The sequence below is a fragment of the Hevea brasiliensis genome, chromosome 3, assembly GCF_030052815.1.
Source record: "Hevea brasiliensis isolate MT/VB/25A 57/8 chromosome 3, ASM3005281v1, whole genome shotgun sequence".
NCBI classification, from domain to species: Eukaryota; Viridiplantae; Streptophyta; class Magnoliopsida; order Malpighiales; family Euphorbiaceae; genus Hevea; species Hevea brasiliensis.
Window position 1 is genome coordinate 57,138,880 of NC_079495.1, and position 18,263 is coordinate 57,157,142.

General features: G+C 36.4%; 1 protein-coding gene across 9 annotated transcripts in view; it reads right to left on the minus strand.

Annotated features, from left to right (window-relative positions):
• The window catches only part of LOC110671386 (protein ZINC INDUCED FACILITATOR-LIKE 1), a 65,653-nt gene that overhangs the window by 18,546 nt on the left and 28,844 nt on the right, over window positions 1-18,263 (minus strand). For 2 of the 9 annotated variants that reach the window (XM_058144013.1, XM_058144014.1), the window contains exons 10-13: window positions 18,031-18,207; window positions 17,518-17,605; window positions 10,216-10,301; window positions 10,013-10,120 (exon numbers count right to left, since the gene is read on the minus strand). In XM_058144013.1, the coding sequence (XP_057999996.1) occupies window positions 10,013-10,120; window positions 10,216-10,301; window positions 17,518-17,605; window positions 18,031-18,207 (459 nt within the window). Of the gene's footprint in view, window positions 1-8,130; window positions 8,189-8,239; window positions 8,891-10,012; window positions 10,121-10,215; window positions 10,302-17,517; window positions 17,606-18,030; window positions 18,208-18,263 lie in introns of those variants that run through there. The other 7 variants (XM_058144017.1, XM_058144018.1, XR_009147610.1 and 4 more) reach the window with 6 other exon arrangements.

The following is an 18,263-nucleotide window of genomic DNA, read 5'->3' on the forward strand; positions in this document are numbered from 1 at the left end:
TGCAGAGGATTTTGCACAATTTTCCCAAAGATCGTGCATCTCTAAAGCCTACCGTTCCTCACATCGCGATCACGAGTCGTAAATCCACTACATGCCTTGTGTCTTCTTCATCCAAATGGGTTATTGATTCTGCATGATGCATCACATGACGTAATTCTAGTCTTCTATCCGCTTCACCTAATCTCACTTCCTCATCATACTTTAGCTGATGGCTCTACTTCTTGTGTCATGGGTTCTGAATCGCGAACCCGACTTCGTCAATTTCTTTGTCTTCTGCTTATGTGTCTACCAAAATTCTCTTTAATCTACTTTCTACTGTTAGTAAACTTACTCGCATCTTAAATTGTTCTCGCTTCCTTTTTCCGATCGTTGTTTGTTTCAGGATCTTACGACGAAGCAGATTATTGGTAGAGGACGCGAGTCAGGTGGTCTCTACATTTTAGAAAATCATGTACCGCGGTCGCTTGTTTGCTCCATTACCTTAACACATCTTGAAGCTGTGTACCCATGCACAGATTAATTGAAATTAATGTGAATCATCTCTTTCTACACAAAATATACAGAAAAATAATATAGTGATTGACTTTCCATAACATAGTGATTGACTTTCCATAACAGGGTTGAAACGGCCGGTCGGCGGCCAAGGTCTCTCCTGAGCTGGATAGTGAGAACAAATAGTCACCCTAGATTGATGACCCGCTCTGATACCATGTAGAAAGAGATGATTCTCATTGATTTCAATTAATCTGTACATGGGTATATATATACAATTGATTCCTATAATTGTGTTCTACTAATTAGGAAGAAATCCTAAATAAGAAATCCTAAATAGGAATACAGAATACAGATTATATAGAGAAATAATATAGTGATTGACTTTCCATAACATAGTGATTGACTTTCCATAACACTGGAAATGACTCTGCAGGCATTTCTTCAATCAAGTCATTCCTTCAGACTCGGTTTCAAACAAAAGATTTGGGTTTATTGAAATATTTTTTAGCCATTGAAGTTTCAAGGTGTAAGAAAGGCATCTTCTTATCTCAGAGGAAGTATGCCCTTGATTTATTAGCGAAAATAGATAAATTAGGTGTCAAACCATGCAATGCACCAATGACTCCCAATCTTCAGCTCACAGCAGGAGATGGTGAACTATTTGAGGACCTTGAGATGTATAGGAGATTCGTTGGCAAACTTAATTATCTCATAATAACTCGTCCAGATATTGCATATTCAGTTAGTATCGGAAGTCAATTTATATCCTCTCCTACCGTTACCCATTGGAAAGCTTTGGGGCAAATTTTATGTTACTTGAAGGGTGCTCTTGGTCATAGTCTCTGTTGGAATCCCTTAATTAGTGCATTAGCTGTAAGTTTGTGATATTAGGGATATTATTAGCTTTTATTTTCTTTCCTATTAAGGCCATAGCCTGTGTATAAATTTGAATCATTGTAACACTGTGAAATATATCAAGAAATTCTTCAATTTTCTCTAATCTCAACATGATATCAAAGCCTTAACCATTTTATTTGGCAATTTTTTTTTTTTTTTTTTTTTTGCAGAGAGAAAACAGTGAGAAATTGTTAAGGTTTGTGTGGGTAAGCCTTGAAAGCAGGTCTATTAAGGGAGGTAGTTGTCACTGCCCCTTTAGGAAGGAAAGAACCTCATCACTGGTCCTCGCCTGGGAGTTGTCACCGCCCCTTTAGTTGTCCACGCGCCGACAGAAGGTTTCCGCCTCGTATACACACACCAGGGAATGAGCCTGTTCCTGGTCAGTTTTTTAGGCCTCACTTTTTTTTGACAACATCCCTAGTGTACCGCGCCTTTGCCCAGCCCATTCCTATCTCTTGGTTTGCAATTTTGTTTTTGGGTATTTGTCTTTTGCCTACTGTTTCTTTTAATCAGTTCTCTGAATCATGTCTGATGCAAAAAATTCAGTAGTTGAAGGGAAAATGACTACTACAACTGAAAATTCCTCATTAATTATTAGCCTCCTAAAGCTTGATGGAACAAATTACCTTGCATGGTCTAGATCGTGTCTCCTTTTTATTCAAACTAGAGAGTTGCAGGGTTATCTTACTGGAGATAAGTAAAAACCAGAAAAGTCTGCTTCCACCTACTGTCAATGGGAGTCAGAAAATTCTCTTATCATGTCATGGCTTATCAATTCTATGCAACCACATATAGCTCGTAGGTATTTACTATTGAATAGTGCAACTGCCATTTGGAGTGCAGTTTCTTAGACCTATTCTCAAGTTGGGAACGATGCACAAGTGTATAAGCTTCGAAATAAGGTTCATGGTATGAAACAGGGTGAGCTAACTATTGCTCAATATTATGCAAAATTGAGTGGTCTATGGCAGGAACTAGACTTTTACCAGGACTTTCAGGCCTCATGTCCTAAAGATGCTGTTAAATTTCAGAAGTTGGTTAAGAGAGTGGATCTATGATTTTCTTGCTGGGTTGAATATGGAATATGATCAAATTAGCGTCCAAGAGCTTGGGAACGATCCTTTACCTACCTTAAGATAGACATGCTCTTATGTTCAGTAGGAAGGGAGCAGGAGAAGTGACATGATTCATTCTATGTCTGTTGATAAGGCAGGGCTAGTTGCTAATTCCTCAAGTGAATAGTCACATGGTTCATCAGATAAGGATCAACTAAATTGTGACTATTGTGAAAAAAACCGACATACTAAGGAACACTGTTGGAAATTGCATGGACGCCCCACTAAAGGCTTGGAGGAAAAAGGATGGGCCTTCTAGACCAGAAGCTAATGTATTTGAGGCTGTGAATCTGTCTGAAGATGCTACCACCACTGAGATGTTTTCCAATGAAGAGGTACAGATTCTATGGCTTTTGCTATCACAACTTGAATCGCAATCCACCACAGTTGCCTCTTCTAACTTCGTCAACTCGGGTAATGCTTTTCTTGTAAATCTTAATAATTCTTTTAGGGTTATAAATTCTGGAGCAAACAAGTATATGACAGGCTCTTCAAATAAATTTATATCCTATTCTCTATGTTCAGGAAAAGAAAAAGTCCGCACTGCGGATGGATCCTTATCTAGTGCTTCTGGAACAGGTTCTGTTAAATGCACTGCTAATATAAGTCTTAGTTCTGTTTTACATGTGCTTAACTTTCCTATTAACCTCTTGTCTGTCAGTTCAATCACAAAAGCTCTAAACTGCAAAATTGAATTTTTCCCAACTCACTGTTCAGGAATTGACGACAGGGAGAATAATTGGCAGTGGTAGACTGCAAGATGGGCTATATTTCTTGAATGATTATGTTGGCTAGGCCATGTTGGGGCAATCTATGGATGCTGAGAACAAATTATCATGTGGCATAGGAGACTAGGGCATCCTTCATTTACTGTGTTAGAAAAACTTTATCCTTTTCTATTTAAACAATGCAAAACTGAATTGTTAGTATGTGATGCTTGTGAGTTTGCTAAACATACTAGATAATCTTATCCTATAATAAATAATAAGTCTTCAGTTCCTTTTATGTCTATCCATTCTGATGTATGGGGGCCTACTCAAACTGTCTTTACCGAGTTACAGATGGTTTGTGACCTTTATTGATTATTGCAGTAGGTTAACTTGGGTATATTTGATGAAAGGGAAAAATGAAGTTTTCTCTTATTTTCAGCAGTTCCATAAAATGATTAATACACAATTTGATGCTCATGTTAAAATATTGAGAACTGATAATGGTATAGAATATATGAATGGAGTCTTTCAGGAGTATTTGAAGGCACGTGAGATTTTATATCAGACTTGTTGTGTTAATACTAGTTCAAAAAATGGGGTATCTGAGAGAAAAAATACACTTACTTGATGTTGCTAGGTCTCTTATATTTACCATGAATGTTCCTAAACCTTACTGGGGCGATGCTATTCTTTTTGCTACATATCTTATTAATAGGATGTCTCTTCGGACATTGGAGTTTAAGAGTCCTTTAGAGGTTTTACAGGGTAAAAATTCATATACCGTTCATCCAAAGGTATTTGGTTGTATTTGCTTTGTTCATAAGCTTAATAGTGGGAAATTGAAACCCCGAGCCTTGACATGTGTTTTTGTTGGTTATTCTAGCACTCACAAGGGATATAGGTGTTATCATCCTCCTTCACGAAAATATTTTGTGAGTATGAACGTTAGCTTCAGGAAATCTGAATCTTATTTTCATCCACCTCTTCAGGGGGACCATAGGAAGGAAGAGGTGTATTTTCCTTTATCCTCATCCTCTCCCAACCTTCAATTTCAGGGAAAGAATATGGGTTTAGAGCCTATACCTAATAATGAAACTCAATGAGAGTCACCTAAATTTCGAGAAAGACTGAAAAAGGTAGATTTGAGAACATATACTCGACTAAACAAGACAGATATAGCCATCGAGCAGGAGACTGCTGATCAACTGGAATCCCTAGATTTAATTCCTGGACATCTTGAGGTATGTGATGAGTCTCCTTTGGCTCCTAATGAGTCTAATTTTGATTCTCAGTCTGTTCTTCTTTCTTCTGATAATGATCTTGATATTCCTATTGCTCTCCGGAAAGGTGTTAGGACCTGTACTAAACATCCCATTTCTAATTTCATCTCCTATAATTCTCTGTCTCCATCCTACAGAGCCTTTCTACTGTCTGTTTCCTCTATCTCTATCCCACAGGATTGAAAGAAAGCTTGCCTCGATCTAAAATGGAGGGCAGCTATGGTGGAGGAAATGAAAGCTTTGGCAAAGAATGAGACATGGGAACTAGTTACTCTCCCACTGGAAAAGAAGTCAGTTGGATGCAAGTGGGTGTTCACTGTGAAGCATAGAGCAGATGGTTCAATTGAGAGGTGTAAGGCCAGACTGGTAGCAAAAGGCTCCACACAGACGTACGAAGTAGATTACCAAGAGACCTTTGCTCTGTTGCTAAAATGAATACCATCAAAATTCTGTTGTTATGTGCAGCGAATCTTGAGTGGAACTTGCAGCAGTTTGATGTTAAAAATACCTTTTTACATGGTGACTTGGAAGAAGTAGTGTATATGGAAATTCCTCCAAGGTTTGAGGATGAGAAGACCAGAGGGAAAGTTTGCAGATTAAAAAAGGCTTTGTATGGTCTAAAACAATCACCTAGAGTATGGTTTGATAGGTTCAGTAAAGCGATGATCTCCTTTGGATACTGTCAAAGCAATGCTGATCATACATTGTTTATGAGACATCGTAGAGGCAAAATCACACTACTTATTGCCTATGTGGATGATATTATGGTAACTGGTAACGATAAAGAACATCTCTTTTAAAGGAGCGCCTAGCACAGGAGTTTGAAATCAAAGATTTAGGAAGGCTCAAGTACTTTCTTGTAATAGAGGTTGCCAGATCAGATAAGAGAACATTTATTTCTCAAAGAAAGTATATCTTGGATCTGTTGGAAGACATAGAAATGCTGGGCTGTAAACCGGTAGAGTTTCCTATTGAGGCCAATCATAAATTGCATGCTGGAGTTGGAAAATCAGTGGATTTATGGAGATATTAGAGGTTGGTTGGCAAACTAATTTATCTTTTGCACACTAGACTGAACATAGCATATGCAGTTGGTCTAGTGAGCCAGTATATGCATGATCCTCATGAATCTCATTCGGAGGTTGTTTTCCGTATCTTGCGATACCTAAAATCTACACCTGGGAAAGGACTTCTTTTCTCAAAGCATGGTCATCTTCAGATTAAAGCCTTTATAGATGCAGATTGGGCTGGGTCTCTTGATGATAGGAGATCAATATCATGATACTGTACCTTTGTTGGTAGTAATCTAGTCACCTGGAAAAGTGAGAAGCAAAATGTGACACAACTAGATGCAGTGCAGAAGCCGAATTTAGGGCAAAGGGTCAAGGTATCTGTGAGTTATTGTGGTTACGGAAGTTGATGTAAGAATTAAAATTATTTGAAGCTATTGGTTTGTTTTTGTTTTGTGATAACAAAACTGCAATCAATATAGTTCATAATTTAGTTCAGCATGGTCGGACCAAGCATATAGAGATTGATAGACACTTCATAAAAGAAAAAATTGTGGATGGTTCCTCAAGTGTCTCTTACGTAGGTTCGAAAGATCAGTTAGCTGATGTGTTCACTAAAGGGTTAAGTTGTAAGGTGTTTCATACCCTAGTTTGCAAGTTGGACATGTGCAACATACATGAACCAACTTGAGGAGGAGTGTCGGAATCCCTTAATTAGTGCATTAGCTGTAAATTAGAATGTGTTAAAATCTCTTAATTAGTGCATTAGCTGTAAATTAGAATGTAAATTAGTGATATTAGGGATATTTGTATTTATTAGCTTTTATTTTCTTTCTTATTAAGGCTATAGCCTTTGTGTATAAATTTGAATCATTGTAACACTGTGAAATACATCAAGAAATTCTTCAATTCTCTCTAATCTCAACAATCTCTTATATAACAATCATGGGCACTTAAATATTGAGTGTTTTTCAGATGCAGATTTGGCAGGTTCAAAGATTGATAGAAGATCCATTACAGGATATCGTATCTTTGTTGGAGGAAACTTAGCATCTTGAAGAAGTAAAAAATAGACTGTAGTTTCTCGTTCGAGTGCTAAATGAGAATATCGAGCTATGGCCCAAGCTGTGTGTGAAGTTATGTGGACACGTCAGTTATTGGAAGAAGTGGGTCTCGAGACCTCATCTCCTGTCAAACTATGGTGTGGCAATCAAGCCGCTCTTCATATCGCCTCAAATCCAGTGTTTCATGAGTGTACTAAGCATATTGAAATTGATTGTCATTTCCTTTGAGAAAAGATTCAACAGAAGATCATCTCAACAGGACATGTCAAAACCGGGGAGTAATTAGGAGATATCTTCACAAAAGCTTTGAATAGGGCTCGGGTTGACTACATTTGTAACAAGTTAAGCATGATTAATATCTATACTCCAACCTAAAGGGGAGTGTTATAGAAAGTCAATCCTATAATTATATACATAATATTTTTTCTTAATTAGTTAGCATAATTATTGGGATATCTTCCCAATTAGAATACTTAATTATAGGATTCTTTGTATATAAATACCTTATATCTCATTCAAGAAAATACACAGAAAATATTCTCTTCATTATGGAAAAAAAATTCCCTTGCCAGTTTAGGTATAAGCAAGTCTATGAATACATGGCCAGTCCAATGCTAATCCTTCTTTGTAGACATATTTAAACAGTATTATTGGACAGCTCATATCAACGTAGGCAAACAAGTATAACTAGAGCCTTATTATTTGAAAGCTGAAATAGTAGAAATCATGTGTCTATCAGAGTTTGCAAAGAAGTATAACCAGGGATCCGTAGCACAAGAAAATAAAGCTTAAGGCTGTTTGCCGTGTAGATATTGGAACTATGAACAGTGACTTAGTAGAAATTTTGGAAACTACTGATGCTAGTTGATCAGGTAACAAATTAAAGTTTTAATAGGAGATTTGTAGGATTTGATGAAGAAAAACTAAATCAGAATATAATGTAAATCCTGCAAGAATCAAAGGAAAAATGGAACAGTTTATGTTTCACAAATAACATTCCAGAACCATCATCCCCAAGGCTAATAACCTTAGCAAGATTTTGTAATCGAGTGTGACTACAAAGTGAGTTAGGATGCTGTTTCGATGTATCTTTGGCACTGTAAATAGTACCCATGAACAGTAAAATAGGAGGTTTTAGACTTGATAAATGAACTCCTAAGTCATCATACAATCCACAAAATAATTAGGCAAATTTTATTTAATGAAAAATTATTAATAAAGCATGCAATGTCATAAATAAAACACTAGACTCCCATAACGACACCTAATCCTATTTAAGTATTTTTACATCCGCTGAAATCTAGAATGACTAAGTTTTAAACCAATGAAGACAATAAAATTAAGACCAAAAAAGAATACCTTCAAAATAAGCCATTTCAACAAAGACTCAAGAAATTATGCAAAAACCCCTGAATCTTAAGGTTGTAAAATACCATACCAGCAACTATTTTATGAGAAATTCTCTCTCAAACAAAAAAAAAAAAAGAGAAACATATTTGTAAGACAATGAAGTATAGAAAATCCTTGTAATGTCATAAATAAGCCTACAAAATCTATACCATAATTCTAAGTTTCTTGAGCCCCTTGATGCCTGTATGAAGTAACCTGCACCCAAGTCTACAATTGTTACAAAATTTTAGTGAACAAAATAATATTAATAATCTCATTTTATCCAACTCCTTCGATGCTGAAAAACTCAAAAAAAAAAAAAGTGAAGGGGATATTGATGTCAGAAACCCCAACCAAGATAGAATGCTCCAGATCTTGAGGAAACTCTTCTCAATTAATGGCAAACAAATGTTGTTTTTCTTAGGGCAATGCAAGATGTATATCACATCAATATTTTCTTCATTCAATTGACTAGTCTAAATTTATTTAGTTCCATTTTTTTAGTGAACATTTAGTTATTTATATGAAGTGGAAAATAAAATGTTTAAAAAGGATATCAATAGAAATATTGGTTAAAGTTCTACCCAATTTCTATTTGAGTGCTTGAACATTAATTTTTTTTAAATCTGATGGTTAAACAAATTAATAATTTCTCATCCAGTGCATATAGCCAGAATTCCACTGAAATAATAGGGATATCACAGAATTATTTTACAGATTAAATACCAAGATGGAAAACATATTTATTATATTCGTTATTTTTTACAATAATTTTTCCATTCATTAATTATTGTGGGTTTTTAATGTGACTTTATTGGATTGTCCCTTGGCTAATAATGTTGTAACTTTCTTCTTTCTTTCCTTTTTCCTCTCAATCATAGCATTTGATTTATAAAAAGTGGATTGGAGATAAATTATGGCCAAATGCACCTGCAAAGAAATTATTTTCTGTTTGAGCACTTGATTACAAAAAAATTAAAGATCAAACGCTCAAATAGAAATTAGGTGAAAGCTCAAGAATGGCTAGTGCTATTATCCTTACTTAAAACAGTGAGGAAGCTCTCATAAAATAAAATAAGGACCTCAAAATCGTTAGGTCCATAAGAAGCAAATTACAACATTAAGAGTGTTGAGTTTTTAGAAAGAAAGAAGAAAAGGGAGAGAATTAGAATGAACTTTAAAGGATAATATTTTCATTTACTTGCACTTAGTATAATACATAAGAGTCCGTATTTATAATAGAAGATATAAGTTATATGGCATTCCATAAATCACTTCTTAATACAAGCACTAATTAAGCTAATCAATCACCATGAATTAAAGTAAAATCTCATCAATTCTAACACTCCCTTTTGATGAGATTTTTGCTGAAGTTACTGATCCATCATCAAGAATGAGAATTTAGAAGAAAAATAGCTTTGGGACTCAAACCCTAGAATAAAATGAAGAAGAATGAGAATATGAGAGAAAAACAGCTGAAACTCAAACCCCACACTCTGATGAAGTAGAAAAAGCGAGTAGGGACTTTAACCCTAGACTCTTAAATCATGAAGAAAGGGAAGAAATGGAAGATGAATAGCTTGGGACTAAAACCCATAGCTTACTAAAGAAAGAAAATAGCTTTTGGGACTCAAACCCATAGCTTTTTTAAGGAAGAGGACAATAAGAAAGAAGAAACCCTAGAATTTTTTTTTTTTGTAAGCTCTGATACCATGTTGAGTTTTCAGAAAGAAAGAAGAAAGCGAGAGAATTGGAATGAACCTTAAAGGATTACATTTTCATTTACTTATACTTGGCATAATACATAGAAGTCCATATTTATAATGGAAGATATAAGATATATGGCATTCCATAAATCACTCCTTAATACAAGCACTAATTAACCTAATCAATCACCATGAATTAAAGTAAAATCTCATCAATTCCAACAAAGAGAAGCACCTATCTCTGGATAGAAGAAATATTGAAAGCAAATAACCCAATAATAACACCATCAAAAATCAGTAAGTGCTACAAACACAAAACAGATTATCATCTGGAGCATGCACTTACACAGAGCACATTCTTCAGCACAGATGCACAGTCAATCAGTAGGGTGAGGCCGAGGCCTTTTAGCAAAGCTATAAAAGGGTAGCTAGCCAGCAATGGCACAGTCAGGACCTTCACATATAAAAGCAAGAAAAGATCACATGAAAAAGGGACTCAAGCAAATAAAAATAAAAGTTATATGCAAGGAAGTTGTGCTAAAGACATACTGCTCCTATGCGAGATACCATGACTGGTCCCAAATTTCTTTCCACCAGTGGGTATAAAAATAGTTGAAAGAGTAGCAGTCCAAAGCCTGATGTTTGCATGCCAAATAGGAAAATAAACAAGAAATATACTTTACCAATAATGCATGTCACTGAGTGCACAAAAATAGACAGATAAAACTTAACTCAACTTAACTAAGCCTTTATTCTAAGAATTTGGGGTCAGCTACATGAATTATCTTTCTCCATTCTAAACGATTTTGGGTTAAATCCTTAGAAATGTGTAATGCTTCTAAGTCATGTTGAACTACTCTCCTCCAAGTTTATGTCTACCCCTTCTTTTCTTTCTATCCTCTAACCTAATATGCTCTACTTGTCTAACTGGAGCCTCCGTATGTCTACACTTCACATGACCAAACCACCTCAATCTCCCTTCTCTCAACTTATTCTCGATTGACACCACTCTTACCTTTTCTCTAATACTCTCATTACGGATTTTATTTAGTCTAGTATGACCACTCATCCACCTTAACATTCTCATTTCCATAACTCTTATCTTAGACACATACGACTCCTACAGTGCCCAACACTTACTACCATATAACATGGCCGGTCATATGGCTGTACGGTAAAATTTTCCTTTCAACTTATTTAGAATCTTGCGATCACATAAAACTCTGGTGGCACTTCTCCACTTCAACCATCCGGCTTTAATCCTATGACTAACATCCTCTTCATATCCCCCATCTACTTGAAGGATTGAGCCGAGATATTTAAAGTGATTACTTTGGAGCAGTACCACTCCATCCAAACTAACTCCTTCCCTATCACCAGTTCGGCCTTCACCGAACTTACAATGCATGTATTTTGTCTTCGTTCTACTTAACTTAAAAACTTTTGACTCTAGAGTACTTCTCCAAAGCTCTAGCTTTCTATTGACTCCTTCTCGCGTCTCATCTATTAGAACTATATCATCTGTAAACATCATGCACCAAGAGATACTCTCTTGTATATGTTTCATCAATTCATCTAAAACTAATGTAAAAAGGTAAGAGCTTACAGCTGAACCTTGATGTAATCCAATTGAGATAGGAAAATCTCTTTTGTCCCCTGCCACTGTGCGCACAATAGTAGTTGCTCCTTCATATATATCTTTTAACACTTGTATGTACCTAATAGATACCCTCTTTTGTTCTAACACTCTCCATAAGATATCTCTTGGAACATTATCATAAGCCTTCTCCAAATCGATAAAAAACCATGTGTAGATATTTCTTCACATCTCTATATTTCTTTATCAAGCTTCTAATGAGAAAGATCGCTTTTATAGTTTGTAGAAAGAGATGATTCTTATTGATTTCAATTAATCTGTACATGGGTATATATATACAATTGATTCCTATAATTGTGTTCTACTAATTAGGAAGAAATCCTAAATAAGAAATCCTAAATAGGAATACAGAATACAAAATATACAGAAAAATAATATAGTGATTGACTTTCCATAACATAGTGATTGACTTTCCATAACACTCCCCCTCAAGTTGGAGCATAGATGTTAATCATGCCCAACTTGTTACAAATGTAGCCAATCCTAGCTCCATTCAGAGCTTTTGTGAAAATATCTCCTAACTGCTCTCCAGTTTTGATGTGTCCTGTTGAGATGATCTGTTGTTGAATCTTTTCACGAATAAAGTGACAATCAATCTCAATATGTTTGGTTCGCTCATGAAACACCGGATTAGAAGCAATATGAAGAGCAGCTTGATTATCACACCACAATTTCACAGGCAGGGAAGTCTTAAAACCTGTCTCATCTAGTAATTGAAGTATCCACATTACCTCACATACTGATTGTGCCATGGCTCTATATTCGGATTCAGCACTAGATCGAGAAACTACACTCTGCTTCTTGCTTCTCCAAGACACCAAATTTCCTCCAATAAAAACGCAATATCCAGTAGTTGACCTCCTGTCAACCTTAGATCCAGCCCAGTCGGCATCTGAAAAACATTCAACATTCAAATGCCCATGATTACCATATAGCAAACCTCTTCCTGGAGCGCCCTTCAGATAACACAAGATTTGTTCCAAGGCTTCCCAATGAGCAACAGTTGGGGAAGACATAAACTGACTTACCACACTAACGGCATAAGCAATGTCAGGATGAGTGACTGTAAGGTAGTTCAATTTTCCTACCAATCTCCTGTATCTCTGGATCTTCAAACAACTCACAATCCCCGCTATGATTGTAAAGTTGGAGTCATTGGTGCGCTACAAGGCTTAGCATCTAATTTTCCTGTCTCTGTCAATAGATCGAGGACATATTTTCTTTGAGACAATAAAATACCCTTCTTACTTCTCATAACTTCGATACCCAAGAAATACTTTAACAATCCCAAGTCTTTGGTCTGAAACTGAGTTTGGAGGAAGGTTTTAAGAGATGAAATACCTGCAGAGTCACTCCCAGTGATGACAATGTCATCCACATAGACTACCAAGAGAATTAGACCAGCCTCAGATTGCCTATAAAATACTGAGTGATCACACTTACTCTTTTGCATACCAAATTCCTGTACTGCTTCACTGAATCTCCCAAACCATGCCCTAGGACTTTGTTTCAAGCCATAAAGAGACTTTCGAAGCCTACAAACTTTACCCAACTCCCCCTGAGCAACAAACCCAGGTGGTTGCTCCATATACATCTCCTCTTGAAGATCACCATGAAGGAAAGCATTCTTGATATCCAATTGATGCAGGGGCCAATCATATGTAGCTGCTAAAGAGATAAACAAGCGAATAGAAGTAAGTTTAGCTACAGGAGAAAAAGTATCAGAGTAATCAATCCCATATGTCTGAGCATATCCTTTTGCTACAAGGCGTGCTTTTAACCTAGCCACAGAACCATCAGGATTTACCTTTACTGTATATACCCATTTACAACCAATAGCTTTCTTACCAGTGGGTAAAGGCAATAGTTCCCATGTACCATTAGCATCTAAAGCCTCCATTTCCTCTTTCATAGCATCACACCAGCCAGGATGAGACAGTACCTCATTAACAGTATTAGGGATAGTAACAGAATCTAAAGAAGTAACAAAACACTGAGAACAAGAAGACAATTGATTATAAGAAACAAAAGAAGAGATAGGGTAAGTACATGAACGTTTACTTTTACGAAGAGCAATGTGTAAGTCTAGATCAGAATCATGATCAGTATGAGGTACAGGATCTCCCAACGAAGTAGCTGGTGGAGGATCTGAGTCGGGAATCTCAATCTCTGGAATAAACATGAACAACGGAGGTCGAGTAGGTCTAGAGACGTAAGGAACAGTGTGGGAGATTACTAGACATTGGTTGGACAGTATATATTAAGAGATCATCCTCCTCCCCCTGACTCTCATACACAGATGATGGAGGAAAAAATGGAGTGGACTCAAAAAATGTGACATCTGCAGAAACAAGATAACGATTAAGAGTAGGAGAGAAACAACGGTACCCTTTTTGGAGCCGGGAATACCCAAGGAAGACACATTTGAGAGATTTTGGATCCAATTTAGTAACCTGTGGACGAACATCACGCACAAAACAGGTACAACCAAAAATACGGGGTTCAAAAGGGAACAAAGATTTTGTAGGAAACAAAGTAGTATAAGGAATATCCCCATTAAGGACAGAAGACGGCATACGATTGATCAAAAAACATGCCGTAGAAACTGCATCCGCCCAAAAGTGTTTAGGTACTTTCATCTGAAAAAGAAGAGCACAAGTTACCTCAAGAAGATGACGATTTTTTCTTTCGGCCAAGCCATTTTGGGATGGGGTATCGACACAGGAAGACTGATGAAGAATGCCATTTTGTGTCATATAAGACAGAAATTGTGCTGAAAAGTATTCTTTGGCATTGTCACTTCTTAATATGCGCACAGAAATATTAAATTGAGTTTTGATTTCATTACAAAAGGCACAAAAGATAGAAAACAACTCAGAACGATTTTTCATTAAATATAACCAGATAACACGAGAGTAATCATCAACAAAAGTAACAAAATAACGCAATCCAGTTTTAGATGTAACAGAACAAAGACCCCAAACATCATAATGAACTACCTCAAAAGGAGATGAAGCCCGTTTATTGACTCTAGACACAGAAGGCAGACGATGATGTTTTGCAAACTGACACGACTCACATTCTAGTACTGTTAAGACTGAAATTGAGGACACAGCTTCTTCATGGTAGACAAAGAAGGATGACCCAATCTACAATGAGCTTCAAGAGGTGTTAAGGTACTGGAGCAAACAAGCGACCGCGGTACATGATTTTCCAAAATGTAGAAATCACCTGACTCGCGTCCTCTACCAATAATCTGCTTCGTCGTAAGATCCTGAAACAAACACTGGTCAGGAAAAAAGGAAACAGAACAATTTAAGGTACGAGTAAGTTTACTAACAGAAAGTAGATTAAAAGAGAATTTTGGTAGACACAAAACAGAAGACAAAGAAATTGACGAAGTCGGGTTCGCAGTTCCAGAACCCATGACACAAGAAGTAGAACCATCAGCTAAAGTAACAGTAGAGGAAGTGAGATTAGACCTAAGCGGATAGAATACTAGAATTACTGTCATGTGATCCGTCGCACTGTAATCAATAACCCATTTGGATGAAGAAGACACAAGGCATGCAAGATTTACTCGACTCAATGATCGCGATGACAAAGGGAACGGTAGGCTTTAGAGATGCCTGATACTGGGAAAATTGTGCAAAATCCTCTGCAGATACCAAAATAGTTTTCTCAGAGGAAGATACTGTAGAATTCTCTGCTGCCATATTTGCCATCTGTGATCGCTGATTTTTTCTCTGAAGTTGCGGACAATTATATTTTGTATGGCCAGGCTCATGGCAATAATAACAAATGACTCCTCTTGAGTCCTGATTAGAACTAGCCTCTCCATTACGCTGATTACTTCTGTTGCCTGTAATTCCTCCTCTACTTCCTCTTCTATTACCCTGTTGTCCATTTGGATTACGGCTAATAAGAGCACTACTGACAGGTTGTGAAGATTGAGTACTCTCTGTACGAAGGACCCGTGTGAACGTTTCATGCAAAGAGGAAATCTCAGAACTGGAGAGAATATGAGATTTAGCAGTCTCATACTCTGAAGGAAGGCACAAGAAAACTTATAACACCGATTGCCCCGTTGGGCCTCTTTGAACTTTCACATTAAGACTAAAAGGCAACAATACATTAAGTTCCTCATAAACCCGTTTAAAATCTATAAAATAAACCGTGAGAGACTTATCATTTTGCTCAGCACGGTAGAATGCCTTACAAATATCATAAATACGGGAGATATTCCATTTACTAGAATACAGAAAATCTAAGTAATCCATCAATTCCTTAACAAATTCACAGTGATTAATTAAACTAATTACCTCACTATGAATCGAGTTCCGAAGCTGCAAAAACAATCGAGCATCCTCCCTTAGCCAAGTTTGTCGTGTATCATCAGTGGGTGGATCTTTAGTAAGGTGATCATCCTTATCGATGCTACGCAAATAGACCCTAACAGTCTTACTCCACTCCTGTAATTCGAACCATTAAGTTTGTGTTCCGTGATCTTAGTCATCACCTAATCACATCGTAAATAATATTCTTATTGTCGCCATTTGTTGAGACAAAGAAAACTAACCAAACGCTAATCCAAAGTGCTTATAGCAGCAAAATAACCCAAAATCACAAATCAAGCAAATCGAAATAGGATCGAGAGCCAAACCTCGTAAGTCCTTTAATGGTTATCTTGGATCGTGCAACAAAGACACGGTGGTGGAATGAGGGGGTTGAGACGACGCCGGCAATGTTGATCGGGGTTGAAACGGCCGGTCGGCGACCAAGGTCTCTCCTGAGCTGGGTAGTGAGAACAAATAGTCACCCTATATTGATGACCTGCTTTGATACCATGTAGAAAGAGATGATTCTTATTGATTTCAATTAATCTGCACATGGGTATATATATACAATTGATTCCTATAATTGTGTTCTACTAATTAGGAAGAAATCCTAAATAAGAAATCCTAAATAGGAATACAGAATACAAAATATACAGAAAAATAATATAGTGATTGACTTTCCATAACATAGTGATTGACTTTCCATAACATAGTTGAACGACCAAGCATAAAGCCAAATTGATTTGGAGAGATAGAAGTGTCATGACGTAGTCGATGTTCCACAACTCTCTCCCACAACTTCATAGTATGGCTCATGAATTTAATTCCCCTATAGTTTGAGCAACTCTGTATGTCTCCTTTATTTTTAAAAAATAGGTACTAAAATATTCATTCTTCATTCATCAAGCATTTTCTTGGAGTTTAGAATCTTATTAAACAATTTAGTTAACCATGCCACTCTCATATCTCTCAAACACTTCCACACTTCAATTGGTATTCCATCGGGTCCACAGGCTTTATCCACTTTCATTCTCTTAAGTGCCTCCTTTGCTTCTAAATATTTAATTCTTCTAGTATAATTCACATTCTTTTCTATTGCTCTGTAGTCTATATTCACGCTATTACCACTTTGACTATTGTTAAAGAGATCATCAAAATAATTTCTCCATCTTTCTTTAATGTCCTCATCTTTCACCAATACTTTCCCTCTTTATCCTTAATGCACCTAACTTGATTGAGATCTTGACATTTTTTTTTCTCTTCTCCTTACTAATCTATAAATATCTTTCTCCCCTTCTTTAATTCCAAGTTTCTCATATAACTTTTCAAAGGCCTGCGCTCTTGCTTGACCAACTGCCTTTTTTTTCTCTTTCTTTGCTATCTTGTACTATTCATATGCCTCATTATTATCACACTTAGATAATTTTTTATACAACTCCCTCTTTCTCTTCACTGCTTTTTATACTTCCTCATTCCAGCACCATCCCAGCTTCCATGCTTCAGACTCGAGAAGCTCATTTTTGAACCTCACTTGCTTTACTCCTTTGAACTCCCACCACTTTATTCGAGCTACACTATTTCTTCTAACCTTACTTGAATTGTTCCTAAACTTGACATCCAAGACCACTAACCGATTCATGATATTTCATAAATTTCAAATATGACCTATTCATCCCATGTTTCTTAAGCGAATAGCATGGTTGTTAGTGCAAGCATGAACCAACTTTATTACCAAGAGAAAATAACTCAACAATAGTTGAAAAAAAGTTTACTCCATATATGTAGAGAAACTAAAGAACTAGGGCAAGACAAAGTGGGAACATTATCTATGAAATGAAGTTGATTGTTGTATACAACCTGAGATTGCAAGAACTTCACCAACATCTGCTGTGGAATAGCTCAATCCGCCATTCTTCCTAGGACTAACTGCCCATAATGAGAAAATCTGAAGAAATAGTGTAAGAAATACTGAATATGAAAACAGATCACTAATTTATTTGAAAAGAGAGAGAGAGAGAGAGAGAGAGAGAGAAGTGAAAGTCTTGCAAGCCAAAACACAATAAATTCTGTTTCAACCTAAGCTTCAAATTAAGCAATTGAAGCTACCAACATAAAGTACTTTTTTTCCTTATTTAAAAGTACAGGGCATAAACTTGGAAATAATCTCTCATAAATGAGAGAAACCTTGAGCAAACATTAAGAAATTTGAATGGCATAAGGCATGTGCATCTAAAATAAAATATTACTTCTCTAAAATCATCTAAATATGCACATGCACACATATTATAAAAATTATGATAAGATGGGATCAAAACTATAATCAATGACACTGTCATATAAAATGGATTACGATGAATTCATAAGAATTACCTCTGCATAGGCCATGTCATGAAGTTGGAACACACAATACACGATAATGGATGACATTAAGGGCCAATTTTTCAGCAGGCTTTCTTCAGAAACTAGGCTTTTTCCTTCATTCATTTCTGGCTTATCATATGAATCATGGCATTCTTCATCATTTCCTTTATGGTTGTGCAATGTTTCCTACAAGAATCTATAAATTTTTAGATCCGATGTCTATTTAGAGCCCACAGCAAGCA